Source organism: Muntiacus reevesi, chromosome 12 (assembly GCF_963930625.1).
Source record: "Muntiacus reevesi chromosome 12, mMunRee1.1, whole genome shotgun sequence".
Classification (NCBI taxonomy): Eukaryota; Metazoa; Chordata; class Mammalia; order Artiodactyla; family Cervidae; genus Muntiacus; species Muntiacus reevesi.
This window is the reverse complement of record NC_089260.1, coordinates 46,890,702-46,912,007: the sequence shown is the minus strand read 5'-3', so window position 1 is coordinate 46,912,007 and position 21,306 is coordinate 46,890,702. Positions and strand designations below refer to the sequence as shown.

General features: G+C 39.9%; 1 protein-coding gene across 4 annotated transcripts in view; it reads left to right on the top strand.

The window, feature by feature from the left end:
- The window catches only part of PREX2 (phosphatidylinositol-3,4,5-trisphosphate dependent Rac exchange factor 2), a 303,314-nt gene that overhangs the window by 76,137 nt on the left and 205,871 nt on the right, over positions 1–21,306 (top strand). For 3 of the 4 annotated variants that reach the window (XM_065902846.1, XM_065902845.1, XM_065902848.1), the window contains exons 2-6: positions 949–1,020; positions 4,215–4,337; positions 6,575–6,679; positions 11,866–11,967; positions 15,755–15,916. In XM_065902846.1, the coding sequence (XP_065758918.1) occupies positions 949–1,020; positions 4,215–4,337; positions 6,575–6,679; positions 11,866–11,967; positions 15,755–15,916 (564 nt within the window). The remainder of the gene's footprint in view (positions 1–948; positions 1,021–4,214; positions 4,338–6,574; positions 6,680–11,865; positions 11,968–15,754; positions 15,917–21,306) is intronic. The other variant, XM_065902847.1, reaches the window with a different exon arrangement.

Genomic DNA, 21,306 nt, shown 5'->3' with positions numbered 1-21,306 from the left:
GGAATGGTAACCCACTTTGGTATTTTTGCCTGGAAAATTCCATAGACAGAGGAGCCTTGCACACTACAGACATTCTTACATTAATTTTCATTTGTGTGATGGAGTATCTTCAGATTCCTTCCAGCTTCTGTGTGCCCAGACTTGGCAGGAGCTGGAGCTCTTAGGACAGATAAAGGAAGGAATGATCTCGCCTGGTCTCTAGGTAGTTAATGGACCTTGTTTTGAGGACCCAGACCAGATTTGCTGGATGGATAGTCATTTTCTTCCTTCTAAACTTTTCTAAGGCCCAGTATAAATAACTCTTTTTTTTTCCTTTGTAAAAATAATAGCTTATTTCATCACGGGCTTAATGACCACCAGGAAGAGTCTAGATCATTGAAATACTAATGAACTTAGTTGCCTACCATAGAGCTTTAGAGAGCTCTGAACCTGATCCCAGAAATACAAAAACTTGAGGCAGGCAGGAGAGGATGGGAAATTCTTCCATTCCTTCTTGAAAGTCGGTTTTTCTTTCTCCCTTCCTTCCTCACTCCCTCAGTCTCTCTCACTTCTAAAGGGATCCCTTTAGAATTTCTGGCCCTTTTGTTCTTATTAGAAGTCCCCTTTTGGCTAAATTTTGGTCTTTTGTGCTTCATAAGACTTAGATGTTTAGGCAGCATTTGACTCTTAAGTATTTTACTGTAGAACTTTGAGATCTTGGTAAATACGTTTAATTCATATCCATGTGATCACTTTTGGCCCTGTCCCAAACTCTAAAGGAAATCTAATCCCCAGGTAGGAGAAACAATGCAGAAACAATGCAAAGGTTTCTGTCTTTTATTGATACAACAAAACTATTACACTTGATAGTTACTGGATTCTTATAAAAAAATAATTGATTCGGATTAGCACTCAGTTACTTGATTAACCCCATGTTGTCTTCATAATATCTTTTCTTGTTTCCTGCAGGCGTTCTTGCACCGGATGAACCAGTGCGCAGCATCGAAACTTGACAAAAATGTAACAGAAGAAACCGTGAAGGTGAGAAGGTGCAGCTGGCCCTTGACCCCAGCACATAGTCGCCTCAGATAAAGTGTCACCCGTGGGATGTTACCTCAGGGCTTGTCCACTTCTCTCCAGTTCCAGTACAAGTTGTTTTTTTAAGTCTTTATTGAATTTGTTACAATATCGTTTCTGGTTTATGTTTTGTTTTTTTGGCCACTAAACATGTGCGATCTTAGCTCCCTGACCAGGAATGGAACCCTCACCCCCTACATTGAAAGGCAAGGAGTTAACCAGTGGATTGCCAGGAAGTTCAGTTCAGTCACTCAGTCGTGTCTGACTCTTTGCGACCCCATGGACTGCAGCACGCCAGGTTTCCCTGTCTATCACCAATTCCCGGAGCTTACTCAAACTCATGTTCGTTGAGTTGGTGTTGCCATCCAACCATCTCATCCTCTGATGTCCCCTTCTCCTCCTGCCTTCAATCTTTCCCAGCATCAGAGTCTTTTCTAATGAGTCAGTTCTTCACATGAGGTGGCCAGTATTGAAGTTTCAGCTTGAGCATCAGTCCTTCCAGTGAACACCCAGGACTGATCTCCTTTAGGATGGACTGGTTGGATCTCCCTGCAGTCCAAGGGACTCTCAAGAGTCTTTTCCAACACCACAGTTCAAAAGCATCAATTCTTCAGTACTCAACTTTCTTTATGGTTCAACTGTCACATCCGTACATGACTACTGGAAAAACCATAGCTTTGACTAGATGGACTTTGCTGGCAAAGTAACATCTCAATGAAACTATGAGCCATGTTGTGTAGGGCCACCCAAGACAGACAGGTCATGGTAGAGAGTTCTGACAAAACGTGGTCCACTGAAGAAGGGAATGGCAAACCACTTCAGTATTCTTACCTTGAGAACCCCATGAACAGTATGGAAAGGCAAAAAATAGGAAAATGAAAGATGAACTCCCCAGGTTGTTAGGTGCCCAATATGCTACATATTGGGAACAGTGGAGAAATAACTCCGGAAAGAATGAAGAGATGGAGCCAAAGCAAAAACAACACTCAGTTGTGTAAGTGACTGGTGATGGAAATAAAATCCGATGCTGTAAAGAACAATATTGCTTAGGAACCTGGAATGTTAGGTCCATGAATCAAGGTAAATTAGAAGTGGTCAAACAGGAGACGGCAAGAGTGAACATCAACATTTTAGGAATAAGCGAACTAAAATGGACAGGAATAGGTGAATTTAACTCAAATGATGGTTATATCTACTACAGTGGGCAGAAACCCCTTAGAAGAAATGGAGTAGCCCTCATAGTCAACAAAAGAGTCCAAAATACAGAACTTGGATGCAGTCTCAAAAATGTGACAGAATGATTTCTGTTTGTTTCCAAGGCAAACCATTCAGTATCACAGTAATCCAAGTCTATGCCCTGACCAATAATGCTGAAGAGGCTGAAGTTGAATGGTTCTGTGAGGACCCACAAGACCTTCTAGCACTAACACCCAAAAAAGATGTCGTCCTCACTATAGGGGACTGGAATACAAAAGCAGAAAGTCAAGATACCTAGAGTAAAAGGCAAATTTGGCCTTGGAGTACAACTGAAGCAGGGCAAAGGCTAATAGAGATTTGCCAAGAGGACTCACTGCTCATAGGAAACACCTTCCTCCAACAACATAAGAGAAGACTCTGCACATGGACATCACCAGATGGTCAATACCAAAATCAAATTGATTACATTCTTTGCAGCCAAAGATGGAGAAGCTCTATATATTCAGCAAAAACAAGACCAGAAGCTGACTGTGGCTCAGATCATGAACTCCTTATTGCCAAATTCAGGCTTAAATTGAAGAAAATAGGGATAACCACTAGACCTTTCAGGTATGACCTAAATCAAATCCCTAATGATTATACAGTGGAAGTGACAAACAGATTCAAGGGATTAGATCTGACAGACAGAGTGTCTGAAGAACTATGGACGGAGGTTTGTGACATTGTACAGAAGGCAGTGATCAAGGCCATCCCCAAGAAGAAGAAATGCAAAAAGACAAAGTGGTTGTCTGAGGAGGGCTTACAAAAAGCTGAGAAAAGAAGAGAAGCTAAAGGCAAAGGAGAAAAGGAAAGATACATGCATTTGAATGCAGAGTTCCAAAGAATAGCAAGGACCGGAATGCCAGGGAAGTATAAGTATAATGCCACAGAATAAGTTCTGTGCCAGGCACCTGTGTGGATGACAGTGAAGAAACTGGGAAAATAGGATTTGGGAAAAGAAATGGAGGGTTATGAGGATGGTGTAGAAGATGGGGAATTTTTTTTTTTTTTTGCCAAGACCTTGGAAACGGTTGAAAGGAAGAAGAAAAATAACCTCAAGTCCAAAAACTTTCCAGTCTCTGAGGGGGAGGGAGCTGAACCTTGTGTGAGAGGATTACTGGAGGGGCCTGGAAGGCAGGATGTGGGCCATTGTGACTTCCAGGCTCTGACTCCTGAAGAGCAAATGATTTGGATGGTCCATTGGTGCAGAAAATGTCTGCACAATACCTTCAGCTCACAAATGTATGAGCATTTCCTTTTAAACCATAAGGAAGGAAAATTGTGAAGAGTTTGGGGAAAAAAGAGGGGGGAAGATAGTAAATGAGAATCGTGCTACTGTTGTTACTACTCATTTAAACTATACAAGTAATCATTGATACTTATTTTGGATCCTAACCTTGCTCTGTTATTTTACTAAAAGTAAAAAATCCCCACGAATTTTATAGGCATTTCTGTTTCCCATTGGATTGAGTACTAACTTATCTGTTCTCCTTACCATGGAGTATTTTATTAATAGTTTGGGTGCTTTTGGTTGCAAGCAAAAGATTCCTGTTACTCACAGGAACATGACGATACTTTGACTCTCATAGCAAGAACTTCTACGGGCAGAGAAGCCCTTCCTCGAAAGCCAGCCAGCAAGTCTGATTTTCTGCCTGCCGCCCACTGTCGTTTGTGGGATGGGACTGTCATGCTTGGATTCAGTCACTTGGGATTGTCCTGAGAACCTGGATCAGGTTTTTGGTGGTTCCCAGAATTGTGTGGGAGGAGAGTGGACGTCCAGACAGAATGGGTGTTCTGCCAGCCGGGTGGGTGGGAAAGGGCAGCTCTCCACCAGTGTTCTCAACGTGGAGAGAAAATACTATATCCCCATAGGATTTTTTTCCCAACTTTTCTCAATATTGCATTTACACATTTATTTACAGATGCTGTTCTCAAACATTGAGGATATCCTTGCAGTACACAAAGAATTCTTAAAGGTCGTGGAAGAGTGCTTGCATCCAGAACCTAATGCTCAGCAAGAAGTGGGAACCTGCTTTCTTCACTTTGTAGGATCAATTTCTGTTTATTTTTAAAGCTTTACCCCCTAGCATTGAAGGTTTCCCTTTTGGCAGAGTAGTATGTGGGAATTCAGTGTTAGAAGTAAAATCTGACACCAAAAAAAAGTTTGGGGTCTTTTAAGGCCAGTGAAATCTTCCACTTAGAGCCAGAAAAGGGGAGGGGGCCTCACATCATCCATTTTATTCAGTGAAGAATAAACAGGCTTTTCTTTTTTCCCAACGAGTTAGTTTTTCGCATCCGCTGTAGCTTTGAATTCTAATGAATATTCAGGCTGTTCATAATGAATGGATTTTTATGTTTCTCTCAAACATGGAGCATTTCTCTTTTGAGGCAGAAAATCCTCACTCTTATAATGGTGCAGTGAGCCTTGTATTAGTCAAAACGTTCCCTTGTTCATTGACTTCTGACAAACCTGGAGGTGAACAGACCTGTTGCTCAAGGTACACACATGCTTGCCTCTGAATTTTTCTGAGGCTTGTACGGAGCAGTGCAGAAGAACAAGCCAGTATTCAGTTATTTCAAATTATATGTCATGCTTGTATGATTGTTTTCACTTTACACGTGATAGCTGAAATTATTTATGCCGTCAATTTGCAAGGTAAGAAGGAAGCCACCTGTATAGTGAAAATTGTTTTCAGAATTAAAGGGCATTCATACTGACAAAAGAAAATAGTGCTTCTATTGCTATCATTCTGCTGTTGCTAATTTTCAGAATACCCGTTGGAATCCATTTATTTATCAACATGCTATATGACTAGTGTTTTGTTTAAAAATTGTGTATGAGTATTTTATCATTGAAATCCATTTTCCTTTATTTTTGATTTCTAGTTAGTCTTTTATAAAGTAATGATGTATAGTTTCTAGATCTATATATGTAGTGAGCAGACTCTGTACATGTTATTTTAAAGTATCAGAAAATATTCCGTAAAAATAATTCTATGAGAGAGAGAGACTCCTTGAGTATAGGGAGATGAAACTTTCCTTGGGTACAGCTCTTAAGTCACGTGTGTTTGTGTCCACTTAATCCAGACTGTTCCCCTTCATGAAAGAATGCAGATCTTCTGCCAGCTGGAGTGGTTGCTGGCTTACTGAGTCATGGGTTGCACATGGGAATCTTGCTCCCTGACATCCATTTCCTCAGTAACACACTATGAATCTGTCAGCCACAAATTTAGCTAAACTATTTCTGAAGTTTGTTTTCTTCTGGTTCATACCATCTCTTGAAATAAAGGCATTCAATCAATTTTCTACTGACTGTATAAAATGCATATCTTAGAAATTTCAGAGGACACACTTCTCTTCTAGTCTTTGATCACTACATTTTCTGTGTCTTCCTCTTTTATTTGGACTGCTTTGATAGATATTAATCATCGTCACTTGTAGAAAACCTTGCAGATGGAAGAGAGCTTAGAGATCAGGGTGGTGTGACAGTTCTCCTTTTAGGAAAGTATCCTTTCTGTAGCCCCTGAAGATTGTTCATCTTGCTTTTACTTTATCACTTTTAGTGATAACTCTAATTGTTGGAAAAATCGCTATATTAATCCAGAATCTGCCTATCACTGCCCATCATGGCCTTTGCAGTTTGCACCAGTGGTCCTAGTTTTGTGTTTCGGAGCTACAGAGATTTATAAATCCTTTGTAATAAATATGACAGATATTTGAAAGCAGCTACACTTCCTTACTTTTGTAGACAAACAAGTATCTCTCTCTGAGATGACCTTTCAGGCGTAACATCTTCAAAGTCTGTCATTATCTTAGTTGCTTGTTGCTGAATATTGTCTACTTGGTCAGTGCCCCTATTAAACTGTCCAGATTGGTGCATGTGACCCGCAAGGCACTATGTCCTGTTCCTCTTTGATCTGACACATGGTTTTCCTCCCACCAAAATACATTCTTCCCTCTCCCTGATCTTGCCTGGATGTGATATCTTTTCTAAAGCTGTAACTGAACCCTGCCAGTAAAGCTAAATGCTCTCTTGTCTGTAATCTGCCACCACTTGGTTCATTTACCTTTTATTGTGTACATCATACTGGATTATAATGAATATGTCTATTCCCTTCCTAGATCCATCCCCTTCATGGATCAGAAAAAATAAACATATTCCTATATACACACAGTATGGCTCTTGAAATGTAGTAAACACTTAATAAAGTTTGTTCATAAATATCACCCTTCATGTTTCAAATTGGCTAATAAAATGACCAATGTATTCTTGAATTTACAGAAAGACAAGTTTCGCATCTATGATGAATATTGTAGTAATCATGAGAAGGCCCAGAAATTGCTCTTTGAACTTAACAAAATAAGAACAATCCGGACATTTCTTTTGGTAAGTATATATTTATGTGTCACCATATGCTGTTATTTGTTGATAGGTCCACTGAGAGCCAAGGAATAGCATCAAGGTAGTGTTAGAACTGCTTGTGTGACATCTGTTTTTGACATATCCCTGCTAGGAAGCTAGAGAGTCCTTTGAGAAATGTAAGAAGTGAGACTGTAAATCAATGGTACTTCAGTAAATGTATATAGTAATGAGTTGGCTGAAAAGTTTATTCAGTGTTTTCTGTTATATCATATGGAAAAACCTGAATGAACTTTTTGGCCAATCTGATATACACCCTTAAAATCACACACACACACACACACACACACACACACACACACACACACACACAAATGAAATGAATGAATGAAATGAAAAGAAGTGAGTTGGGAGAAGCTTGTTCGTGGAGAAACACTGCCATGCTCTCTCCTGGTTGATGCGTTACGAGACCACAGGTTCTTAGTGAGAGAAGACATTTATGCAGAGTTTACATTGCTTTTATATCCCTCCAGTCTCTAGAGTTTCATTTACTGCTGCTCAGAGACCTCTAAGTAGGGCAGTGACAGGAAGGAAACACTTTGTGGGGATGGTAGAAAAGAATTTTCAAGACTGACCTTTCTCCTATATATATTCTTTATTCACTGTTCATAATAAGAGAAAAATCTGTGTTTAATTTCTTTAGAATAGTACAAATAAATGCATATTTTGGTGGTTACTTAAACATCATAATTGCCAGTGAAAACCTCACTGTAAATAGAATTCAGCGATATTTAGCAAGCTGTGGAGTGGACCGGCCATCTCCACCATCCGGTTTTAGAGTCTGGATCAGCTCATTTAAAATGAAAAATAAAATGCCTGTTTACAGCTCATTTCCACTCCCACTATTAGCTCCAGGCAATCACCGGTTTGCTCTCTATCTCTCTAGGTTTGCCTTTTCTGGAGATTTCATATAAATGGAATACAATACAATACGATCTTTTAATGTCTGACTTCTTTGGCTCACTAAAATGATTTTGAGGTTCATCTTTGTTACAGCATGTATTCATACTCCATTCATTGTTATTGCTGAATAATATTCCATTGTGTTTTGTTTATCCATTTGCCAGTTTATGAATAGTGGGTCAACAATTGACTGTGGTAATGGTGGTCCTTGAAGATCCTTGAAGTCATTTCGGAGAGAAAGATTTCTTAGTAAGGTCAGGATATGTCCAGTTTGGGCAGATCTAAAGAATACTATTATGAATATTCATGTACAAATCTGTGTGTGGATATACATTTTCATTCTCTTGTGTAAATACTTAGAGTAGAATTGCTGAAACAGTGAGTTTATGTTCAGGTCTTTTCTTTTCTTTTTTTTTTTTTATAGTATCTCTAGGGAATACGATATGGGTCTTAACTTAGGAAGTCTTATTTCCCTGAGGCTTGTTATTATTTTTTGTTTATTCTGTTTTTAGTAACTTTCCTGGATTTAATTTGAGAATCTGTGTCTTTTGTATATGCAGCTGCTGCCTCCATCTTTACTCAATTTTTGTTTTATAATTTAGTCTTTCCTTTTAGGGGTCACTCCTCTGACTTCTTAACTTAGTGGTCAGTTGGGAATTTGTCAGAGGTAAATTGAACATCATGATCCATCTGATTTCTGGATCTGTGTGGGAGTGTGGGGGGACACATTCACAGAGCAGGCAGTTTCCAACTCAGACCTGGGTTTTTCTTCTTAAGGGGCCATCATCTCATTTCTTAGTCTGACATTTGCCCCAAGCAGGACCGAAGTCTCAGGCTGGCATAATTGTGAGCGTTCCCATTTTTCTTAGGCGGTGTGCTGCGTTGCCAACACTCCTGGGTGTGGGATTTTTGCCCTCTGCAGTCCCCTCTGATAGCTGGTTTGCAGGGCCAGTGCTGCTGTGACAGGGCCACCATGCAGGATGAGCTGAGGATGCCCCTGGCGGGGGGTGGGGTAAGAGGGGGAGGAGAGGGAAGAGCCCGGGCAAGAATGCCACCAAGTCCTCTGTTCTCACCTGAAGTTCAGCAGGTTTTCGTGAATAAACACTTCTCAATTTGTTGACTCTAGTTGATTTCCAGAGTCCTGAAATTGTTGGTTTTTTCCCCCACAATTTAGTTTAGTATAATAGTTGTTTTGGACTTCCCTGGTTGCTCATTGGTAAAAGAATCCTGCAAGGCAGGAGACACAGGAGATGGTTTGATCCCTGGGTCGGGAAGATCCCCTGGAGGAGAGCATGGCAACGCACTCCAGTATTCTTGCCTGGAGAATCCCACGGACAGAGGGGCCTGGAGGACTACAGTCTATAGGGTTGCAAAGAGTAGGACTTGGCTGAAGCGACTTAGCATGCACACACACATCAGTTGTTTGGGGGAAGAGATTTACTGATCTCTTCTCTCTGGCATGGCCAGAGGAGGTTCCTGCACCTTTGGACTGATGGGGCTCCCTGTGAGGTCTCAGAACTCTGCCCCTCAGGGCACTATGCTCTCAGCAGCACTGGGTGTCCGCTACCTATCCCAAGTCCCAGATGCTGCTGGTAGGAAGACCCTGGCTTTGATAGTTCTTGCCTTGGCACTAAGTGGACACTAATTATCTGAATGACTTTAGGAAATTCATTACATCTCTGGTGTCATTTTCCTTACTCATTAAATAGGGATAATAGCAATCACCCTTTGGAAAACATTAAGGGGTTACAGATATGGGATGATGATGTTATAATTTTGGGTACTTGCATATGCCATCACCTGAGTAAGGTTTTAGGATTGACAGACTATCTGGGAGCTTATTTAGGAAATATATTTTCTGTCTACATAAGTAGAGAGGTGACTCTCACAAGCCAGTCTAATAAGGACTCAGGAAACTCTACTCAATTCTCTGTAATGACCTATATGGGAAGAGAATCTGAAAAAGTGTATATGTGTATGTGTATAATGGATTCACTTTGCTATACAGCAATGTAAATCAGCTAGACTCCAATAAAAATTTAAAAAAGAAAGAAAATGACAACCAACCTCAGTTGTTATGAAGGGAGTTTGTAGTCTATGTAGTACTAGTGGATAAGAAAATAAAAGCAGGTTGCTGCTACTTAATCACTCGGTTGTGTCTGACCCTCTGTGGCCCACCAGAGAGTCCCATTATGGACTGTAGCCCACCAGGCTCCCCGTCCATGGACTTCTCCAGAAAAGAAGACTGGAGCAGGTTGCCATTTCCTACTCCATGGTGTCTTCCTGACCCAGAGATCAAACACATGTCTCTTGCGTCTCCTTCATTGGCAAGTGGGTTCTTTACCACTGAGCCACCTGGGAAGCCCCAATAGCAAGTTAGACAGTCATGGGTTCCTTTGGGTGCTTCAGCCCAGGGCTAGGTACAGGGGGTGGCTGCATGTATAAGGAGTGTTCACTCAATACGGGAACGCCAAAGCATCACTGGAAGTAGAATGGTATGTAGATATGTTATTAATACATAGGATTCCTCTGGGGATAGTACCATAACAGGTGGAAAGAGTTATTTTGATGACCTGATTGCAATACGGGTTGAAACCCCCAAAGAACAGGTTTGAATGAGACCCTTATTTGCTGCTCTGTCTAAGGTTGCTGGTGAAGTGAAAGTCATGGAGCTGGTTTTGCCCAGTTGGTTGCACAGATTGGAGCTGAAATTGCTTGCTCTGGGCAGTGGGGGCGGTGAGGGGGCTGGCGTTGTTCTGCTTCCATGACTGTTCCTTTTTTCTCCTTTCCTGCTCAGCACTCAATCTCTCCTCTTGCTGAAGTAAGACTGTACTTTAAAAGATAGTGGTATACAGATTATTAAATTATCAGTATGATGCTTGAGGGACCCTTTTCTTCCTTTGTTGAATATTTATTATCTGCTTTCTCTGTGCCAGTCACCGTGATAGGTGCTACAGAAGCAGGTTTTTACACCAGTTTCAAAACTATTTTTTAGGGAATGCTCTGGCTGTCCAGTGGTTAGGAATTGGCATTTTCATTGCCAGGGCCCAGGTTTAATCCCTGGTCAGGGAACTAAGATCTCATGAGTCTTGTGGCACAGCCAAAAAACAGTTTATAAAAAATTTTTAAATTAAAGCAGCTGTTTCTAAATTGTTTTTTTTTTTAATTTTTTCTTGTCACTGCTCCTTAAACACAGAATAAAGATGAAAAGCTTAAGAGGATCAAGTCTTTATCAGCATCGATTCTCTTGACCGTCACTTTCAGTAAATGGAAACTGCTTCCATTTATTTCAGTGTGATTGCTCTTTTTGAGTTTTCTCCTTTCATCTTGCCTCTGTGGAGATCATATCTGATCTCCTTCTCTGAGACTGGCTGGCCAGTGTCATTGGTGAGGTGTTACAGCTCAAAGTGGCTTACAGATCACTGGATTAAAACCGGCCTGTTTAACAGAGAGGAAAATTAGAACCTTGAAATTGGTCCAAGTTGCATCACTTGCCAGTGGCAGGGCATGGGGAGAACCCAGTTATCTTCAGGCCTGATCTCCTGCATCACCACACAGCCTCTCCCTAAGCATGATGTGCATATGTACGTGTGCATCTGTTTGTTCATCTGTCAGCACATCCATCGATCAGTACATCCATCCATCCATCCATCCATCCATCCATCCATCTCTCGATTAGTTCATCCCTCCATCTCTGTTTCTTTCTTTTTCTCAGCACATCCATCCATCCACTCAACATCTCTCCATTAATTCATTCCTCCATCTTTCACTTTCTGTCTTCTTCCTCAGACTTCATACTCAGGTGGATATATGTGAATTTATTTTCAAGATAAAGACTCAAAACACATTTTGGTCTCTAATCTGAAATGCAAAATTATTTCCTTTCTATCCTGTAAATTTTATTTGTAACTAAATGTGCTTTTCTTAGGCTTCCCCAGTGGCTCAGTGGTAAAGAATCTGACTGCAAGGCAGGAGATGTGAGTTCATTCCCTGGGTAGGGAAGATCCTCTGGAGGAGGTTATGACAACCCACTCCAGTATTCTTGCCTAGAGAATCCCATGGACAGAAGAGCCTGGTGTACTACAGTCCATGGGGTCTCAAAGAGTTAGACACGACTGAGCATGTACACACACATGCATTTCTCAGAGACAGAAGTTATATAGAGACATGCTTTCACAAGTTTTCAACAGAAAAGTTTATGAGAGAATCAGGCTTAAAAATGTAATTCATTGTCTGTATTTCTACCCCAGAACTGCATGCTGCTTGGAGGACGGAAGAACACAGATGTCCCTCTGGAAGGATACTTGGTAACGCCAATACAAAGAATATGCAAATACCCTCTACTTTTGAAGGTACTTTATGTATTTTCTTCATTGTTGCATTTCCCTTGTACCTGTGTATTTTTGCTGGTGATCTTTTAAAAAATAAAAATGTTCTTTTAAATAGTCTGACATTCTGTACCACAGCCCCCAAGGAAGCTGTGGTACATATACACCATGGAATATTACCCAGCCGTTAAAAAGAATTCATTTGAATCAGTTCTAATGAGATGGATGAAACTGGAGCCCATTATACAGAGTGAAGTAAGCCAGAAAGATAAAGAACATTACAGCATACTAACACATATATATGGAATTTAGAAAGATGGTAACGATAACCCTATATGCAAAACAGAAAAAGAGACACAGAAGTACAGAACAGACTTTTGAACTCTGTGGGAGAAGGTGAGGGTGGGATGTTTCGAAAGAACAGCATGTATATTATCTATGGTGAAACAGATCACTAGCTCAGGTGAGATGCATGAGACGAGTGCTCGGGCCTGGTGCACTGGGAGGACCCAGAGGAGTCGGGTGGAGAGGGAGGTGGGAGGGGGGATCGGGATGGGGAATACGTGTAACTCTATGGCTGATTCATGTCAATGTATGACAAAGCCCACTGAAATGTTGTGAAGTAATTAGCCTCCAACTAATAAAATAAAATAAAAAAAAAATAAATAGAGTATTTCAATTAAAAAAAAATAGTCTGACATTCTAAAGAAAAGACAAATACAGTTATTGGGAAAAAAAATAGCTATTTTGTCACTAATTTATATAGAGAGTAGGGAACAAATGTCCTGGGAATAGAGACTTTTTGTGATCTTCATAAAAAAAATAAAAAATACTTGTTTGAGTTATCTGTAGTATAAACACATTAGTTTCAAGATAAATCCCTCTTAAGTACATTATGACCAGTTTATATAGCACTTTATTTTATCTTCAGTAAACCTGCTGTTGGTGTATTTTTTTCCTTTCCCCAACCATTGGTGACTTCTTGATGCTAATGAAGTTAAGGCTAAGTTACGTAATCTCAGAGCCTGGTTTTTCAGTCATTATTACAGGTAATGGAGTGGGTCACATGGGATAATAAATAATAGAACGTGGAAAGACAGTTATAAGAAAACTCTGCCTCTGGAAGACAGGAAATGCCTATGGTCATAGGTCCATGGCCTTGTTACAAATGATCAAAAGTTTTATTATGGAAAACACATTGTAATGTACTAAATATTGCTCAAAATATAAGGATATATGAATAGATTAGAATAGCAGTTCTGGAAAGGAATTTTTTTGGAAATGTGACATTTGAGTAGTCAGTTGGGAGTAGTGGTTGAACATTTGAGTTCTGAATTCAAGTCCTATGCCTTCTGCTTACTAGCTGCATGAGTGAGATTGTAATCTAACCTCTTAAAGGCATGGGTTTCATGTATGAAACAGATGATCATCATAATGATGATGATATGATTATAATAAATACCTAAAAGAATGTGTAAATGTATGTATATCTATGTATACATATATGTATATATGTATATCTCTGTATACATAGACATACATGCATATGTATTCATATAGGAGTACCTAATAATTGATTAAGCTATTTTATACAAATCATTTAGCATAGTATGCACTCCATAAATGTTAGCCATTATTACTCATGTGTATTTGATTCTGATTTATTTTAATATATTAACTACTTCTTAGTATCTAAATTAAAAGACAAACTCAGAAATGCTATTGTCATACAAACTGGCATTCTTAATTGATTTACTTTTTGAGAAATAGATGTTGTGAATTTGAATTTTTTCATTTTAGTTTTTGTCAGTTGCATACATTAGATTTCAATGAAAATTTTCTTTGAAAAGGTTTTTTTTATTAAAAGAAAACAAGTTTAAATCGCTTGGTTAGCTCATGTAGAGAGAAACTAGCACAGGGATGTCCAGGTCTGTAGAACTGTGGCAGAGTCCTCAGGGGGTAGACAGGGTTGATGCACATGTGACTCCCATCTTTCTGGTAGTCCCTTCTGACCTCTGATTTGGTGACAAATTTGCATGCATTCTCATCACTCCTCTTATTCCTGTTCCTGGTTTTGGAATCCCGAGGATTTAAGAATCAGAAGGGATGGTGATATTAAAAGAAATATATCAAGTTGAGTGGTTGTTCTAAATCAACTCATTTCTGATCAAGGATGACCTCAGGTGACCTCAGAGATAGGAACATGGACATATCCTTGCTTTAGGCAGAAAGGTCAATTCAGAGCATTTTCAAGTCATGGAGAAATGACATCTTTTTGCTTTTTGAAAAATTATCATCGCAGATAAACAGGAAAAAACTACTTGTGCAGTAGATATATTGGTATTGATATTTTTCTCCATTTTACCATCAACTGAAAAACTGAGCTGGTATTCTGTTTAATTTGGGTTGGTTTTTATTTATTCATTGGAAAACATTAGGGGATTAGGCAGTGTTTTAAAGAAAAGATACCTTGGTCTTACTTGTAGAACTTGAAATACTGGGTTGGCCAACCACCACAGGGTTCATAGCCAGTAACTGACAGATTATTACTGGTCATTTCTTTTGCTGTCTCACAGAATCTAAATTCATGTCTCAACTCCAGAGATACCCACTTGGCACAGGCCCATGGAGCCCCCGATCATAGCCCGTAGACTGCCTTCACCACTTCACATAATTTACAAGTAACACTAAGACTTGGAGAAACCTGCATCTCTCTTTTATGGATTTGTGATCCAGCACAACTTTTTAAACCTGACCTTGGCAGTGATGTAATGTGGATCGTTTTGGTGCTGGTTCTGTCAAACAGAGTGTGAATATTTTGAATGCAGGGTCAAAGTTGATGACAGAATTTTCAGCAATAAAGAACATCAAGAGAGCATAACAACTGCATATTTTCCCACTGTGTTAAGAATTTAGAAAATTCTCTTCAAGATTTGCCTCCGGATTTCTCTAATTGTGTTAGTTACATGATGATGGCAACTGTCGTAAGGAAACAAATGACTAATTAAAAAGCAATGTGGTCACGGCTGTCTAGACAGTGGGTGAAGATGTTTAATTTTGTGCTTCTAAATAAGACCTTTTAAATAAGATTAAAGATTAGTCTAGTTCTGATATCCTGAATGGAAAAAAAAAAAATAAAAAGAAAAGAAAAGGAAAAAGCTATTGAAGGGTGTGTAGAATTCATTGTAGAGAATTAACTAAGAGAGAAACAGCCAAGTTGTTGGCAAAAACAGCATAAATTGCTCCTTTAATGATGGGGTATTGCAGAATTTATAAATTACTTGTTTTACTAGAATATGAGACAGTTTAAAAATTTGCTTTATTTATGACACTTTTTATAGTCTCTCAAAAAGTGTTAACAAAGTAAGGGACTTAAATTATTTTTTAAATTATAGGACATATTTGTTTGATGGTTTACCATTCTTTTAAACACTAGAGAAATGAAATCAACATATAAAGAAGTCCTCATTTTGGAGTGCAAGTCAAACATAAAAATTATAAAAACTTATAAATCATATTAAAAAATTACATGTTGTAGGTGAGATATTTGATAGTTTGAAAGGGGATATCTAATTTAGTTTTTAAAAACAACATCATTTTAAGGGAAAAGTTAAAGTGACTATGGTGTATGCAGGTGGTGACACTTATTCATTCAGTGTTTTATTTTGGGTCTTGATCTTGGAGGAGTTTGTGATGTCACTTCTGAAAGTGGTTCTCACGATCCTTGCAGTTTTCATTTCCTGGTCAGTCTGAACCTGCTGTCCCAGAAAGCTGAAGATCAAAGGGCGATTTGTTTTTTGTGTATAAACAGGAGTTGCTTAAGCGGACTCCAAGGAAACACAGTGACTATGCAGCAGTCATGGAAGCTCTCCAAGCCATGAAAGCCGTCTGTTCCAACATCAACGAGGCCAAGAGACAGATGGAAAAGTTGGAAGTTTTAGAGGAGTGGCAGTCTCATATTGAAGGCTGGGAGGTACAGTCATCGGACTCAACAATTGATCTTAAAATAGTTTTGTTATGTCTTATGCTGTGCATAGTATTACTGGCATTGGATGGAACCATAAATGGTCCTTTTTCTAGACAATGGTAGAGGGCTCTAACTATTTCCAAAAAGTGCTGTCATTATTCTTTTTAAATATCTTTAAAGGGGTGGTTAATTGACTTAACTTCAACCTGAAAGTTTTGCAATAGAGCCGATCACAGTGGTGTATATCATAACCTTCGATAGCTCAGTGTTTGTGAAGTTTTCCTTTCTCTAGTCTTAATTTCGGTTAGTTGTCCATAACCGTAGCCTGAGTCCTGGAGAGAGAAAGATTCTAAACCTGTGTTCTGATATTATTATTTTCAGACTCTAAACTAGGTATTTCATGGTGAATGTTATTCTAAGTCTATTTCATCTCTCTAAATTTGAATTTCTTCATTTCGAAGATGAAGGAACTGGCTGTGACATGATTTTTAAGGTCCACTCAAGATGAAAAATTTTATGGTTTCATGATTTACTAAAGAAAGATTTTTTTGAAATGACAAAAAGGCCAATGGAGAGTGATATTCAGAATCTGTCATATGTTTGCAGCTGTAGTAATTTTGCTTGTCAGTTAGTTCATGCACTTGGAGCTCTGTATTACTTTACGTGCTAAGTCGCTCAGTTGTGTCTTGACTCTTTGCGACCTCATACACTATAGCCCACCAGGCTCCTCTGTTCATGGGATTTTCCATGGAAGAATACTGAAGTGGATAACCGTTCCTTTCTCCAGGGGATCTTTACTACCCAGGGATCAAATGTGGGTCTTCTGCATTGCAGGTGGATTCTTTACCATCTGAGCCACCAAGGAGAGCCCATATATTACTTTAGCACTATAATAAACTATAATAAATTGGGTTTTCCTGGTGGTTCAGTGCTAAGAATCTGCCTGCCAATGCAAGAGACACAGGAGATGCAGGTTTGATCCCTGGTTTGGGAAAATCCCCTGGAGAAGGGAATGGCTACCCACTCCAGTATTCTTGCCTGGTGAATTCCATGGACAGAGGAGCCTGGTGGGCTACAGTCCCTGGGGTTGCAAAAGAGTTGCACACAACTTAGCAACTCAACAACAGCAACAGAAAAAGAATAAACTAAATTTTTTTTCTTTAAATTGACTTAATTCTGATGATCAAGAGCTTTCAACTAGGATAATTTCTTATTGTTATAAAGTAAGCAGTCAAGATAATATTTTTAAAGTGTAAGAAGATTTAAAATGTTTGCAACCCAATATTATCACACAAATCCAAGGGGGTTATTTTTATCTTTAGGGCTTTACAATTAACTAATTTGTTTTTTATCTTCAATTTGTTGGTTTCCATTTAGACCTAACCTATATCCTTTCAGATTTGCAAAGAAACCTCAAACACTGACCCCAGGGAATGCTCCTATTTGTCTATTCTTCACCATGAATCTTTTAAAATGCTAACGGGGATCTGACTTCTCTTCCTCCTTGTCTATATTCTTTCATTTCAAGTATTCAGGGTCACTCTTATTTCAGCATGAATGCTACTTATTTCAGTCAGTTTAAATGGTTGTGTATTTTACAGCTGATTCATGATGATAATTCCTTTCTTGAAAAACAATTGTCCTGCTGGGTTGAGAAAAATGGAGGAAAGTTTGCTTTGCCATTCTGTTGTCACTCAAACATTGGAAGAAACACCAAACTTGCTTTAAACTGCAGGATTTGTCAGTGACTTCTGCCAGGACTTTGACCAAAATAAAACCTTCATAAGACTCTTTTCGGTTCTCTTGGGAAGTGGAATCTGTCATAATTTTGTTTCTTCTTCCTGTGTATCCTAAAAATTGAGGCTCCTTCATAAATGAGAGATTCCTTTAAAAGTGTTGCTATTTCTTGCACTGTCCAGGGTCAGTTAACTACTCAAAGGAATAAGGCTGTGTGGTCCATACTATGTCCTTTGTAGCCTTAACAGTGGCTGTCCCAGCCTCACCCGCTTTGGTGGCCTTATAGAACTTGGAGTGGAAGAGACAAATGGAACCGGGGGACAGAGGAGGCTGGTGGGAGCAAATCTGATGTGACCACGGTTCCAGGGACAGGGCAGAGAAGATGAGTGTCAAGTTCCAAAAAGAGCGGCAAGATGAAGTCCCCTTGAGTCAGATTTGAAAATGGTTGCCTAAGACACAGCCATACAGTGATTTGAGAGTTTTAGGACTTTAGAGGCAATGCTGTCTGGAGCAGGGTCCAGCCAATTGGTTGGAAACTTGTAACAAGTACCTGATTGCACACCTCAGTTCACCACATTGAGAGCAGGGGGAAGCTTTACAGTGTTCAGGCCTTGTCCCTTCTGAGAAGTTAAAGAGAAACTGTGATCTGGTGAGACTCCAGAGGCGCAGAAAACAAAAGGACACAGTCATGGAGGATGCGTTCAGGCGCTGGTAAGGGAGTGGGAATGCTTAGAGCTTTCTTTGAGTTGCTAACAGGAGTTTTTGCTCAGCTTACAGACAGCTCTATGTGTGTTCAGAGTGACTCTCATGGGGTTAAGACAAGACCAAGAACAGATGACTGATGGAATGACAGTGACAAAACAGAGTTCCTTCAAGAATTTTGGACATTAGGAGCCTTGAGCTAATGCTGGGTAACAGCTAGTGTTGGACTAGAAAGAAGGCTGAGCACCGAAGAATTGATACTTTTCAACTGCGGTGCTGGAGAAGACTCTTGAGGGTCCCTTGAACAGCAAGGACATCAAAACAATCAATCCTGAAGGAAATCAGCCCTGACTATTCATTGGAAGGACTGATGCTGAAGGTGAAGCACCAATACTTTGGCCACCTGATGCGAAGAGCTGACTCATTGGGAAAGAGCCCGATGCTGGGAGAGATTGAGGGCAGGAGGAGAAGGGGACGACAGAGGATGAAATAGTTGGAGGGCATCACTGACTTAATGGTCAGGAGTTTGAGCAAACTCCAGGAGAGTGAAGGACAGGGAAGCCTGGCATGCTGCAGTCCATGGGGTCGCAAAGAGTCGGGTATGACTGAATGACTGAATGGCAACAGCAGCAGCAATCTGACTCCTTCCAGGAGCTCCTGCAGAACATGCAGACTCTCTTAGCGATGACACTCTTGCTCCAGTAACTAAAATTCTCTTCAATGGACTCTTAAGCTGGTATACCACAGTGTGCATTATTTCTACTTTTGGTGGATTATGTTCTATTTCAGGTAGATCCCTTAAATATTCAGGGTCTTAATTTCCCCATTCATCAAATGAAGGGCACTGAAATCACAGGTGTAACTTGTCTCTCCAGTGTTTTGTACCATTAAATTGTCATTACATCCTTTTATGTTGAATTTAAGTAAACAAACAATGGAGATTTATTGTTCTCAAGTCATATGACATAATAAAAAAGCCTGGCTTTTGAGCAGATTTGGTTTCCAGTCTGGACTCAAACCTTTAGTTTGTGGATAAAGCACCAGATGTCTTCAACATACAGTTTGGGTTATTACAGGGGTCAGTGAAATAAGTGAAAAGTACTTTGAACACTATAAAATACTCTACAAATGGGAAAGGTAGTATTTTAAAGCTTTGGTTCAGTCGTTAGACATTACCCTTAAGAAATCCCCTTCATTTGTCTAATCTATGCACCTAACTATTGAAAGATGTGTCTTACTTAAGTTATATGGTCCCAAGCAACAGAAATGAAAGGAAATTTAATTTAAAAGATATTGAACAGTTCGTGAAATCAATAGAGGAGCTTCCCTCTCAGACTTGAAAGGTTGTGTAGTCAGTAGAAGCTCTTTGGCAGTCTCATCAGTGCCCTAGCTAGAAGGGATTGTTCGTTGTTCAGTCGCTCAGTCCTGTCTGACTCTTTGTGACCCCATGGACTGCAGGACGCCAGACTTCTCTGTCCTTCACCATCTCCCAGAGTTTGCTCAAACTCAAGTCCATTGAGCAGTGATGCCATCCAACCTCTTCATCCTGTGTTGCCTCCTCCTTTTGCCCTCAGTCTTTCCCAGTATCAGGGAGAAGTTCTAATAATTTTTCCATTCTTATGTTGCTCCATTCAAGATTCAAGATCAAAATCCAAGATTCCAATAATCTTACTTGGGTAAATTTTCTCAAGGGAGGGTAGGGGCCCTTAATTGTCCCTCAGCCAATTTCCTTTTGGGGAAAAGTTGATACTCCATTGTAGGCAATCTTGGTCTGTTTTAACAGTTTACTGAAGTACTATAACCCCCATTACACAGATTTTTAAAAATGAGGACTATATAGCTTAAATGTTAGTCACTGAGTCGTGTCTGACTCTTTGGACCCCATGGGCTGTAGTCCATCAGACTCCTCTGTCCATGGGATTTTCAGGCAAGAATACTGGAGTGGCTTGCCATGACCCCCTCCAGGGGGATAGTCCCTATCCAGGGATCAAACCCACATCTCTTATGTCTCCTGTATTTGCCAGCAGGTTCTTTACTACTAGCACCACACGGGAAGCCCAAAATAACATTGGTGGTGGTTTAGTCGCTGTCATGTCCGACTCTTGCGACCCCATAGACGGTGGTCTGCCAGGCTTCTCTGTCCATGGGATTCTCCAGGAAAGAATACTGGAGTGGGTTTCTAGTTCCTTATCCAGGGGATCTTCCCAACCCAGGGATCAAACCGGGGTCTCCTGCAATACAGGTAGCTTCTTTACCAAGTGAGCTATGAGGGAAGCCCCAAAATAACATTATGCAAATTTAAATAAATATTCAGCGATGATGGACCGTAGCATAGGTGTTAACTGTGACCATGGAACATATGATAAACTCCTTTTCTGTCCTGGGCTCTGGGAAGCAGTTGGGACTACTGCTCACCTAGAGGTCTCATAGAGCAGGCCCCATGCACACCTTCATTCCCATGTCAACAGAGTTGCTGTTCTATACACTTGAGTGCCTGAGCTCAGGCTTCCAAAGCAGTGTTACTTCAAGTGTTGATGGAACACCACAGTGCATCAGAATCTACTGAATGGTCCAGGACTTACCCAAGATGTACTCAGTTTCCATCTCTGGGGATAGTGCCAGGGAACCTAGAAATGTTAACAGTCCCATCAGGTGTGTCTTCTTAACTCTGAAACTTGAGCACCATTGTCCTAGACGCTTTGCTCTTTTCCGACGATCTGCCTCGCTTGTTTTATTGCTTCCACACTTTTTGTTTTCTAGCTCATTTGTTTGACATTCTCATTTTGATGAACTCTAGGGCTGTTGAGTGTTTCCTGGCAAGCTGATGCTTTTAACCATATCCTATTTCATTTTTGTAGCTTGGCTTCTTTATCCCTAACCCTAGCATCTCTCTTGCCATTTCTAGATAATGAAAAAGAAATTGCACATCATTTTCAAAATATCATAAACCTCATTCA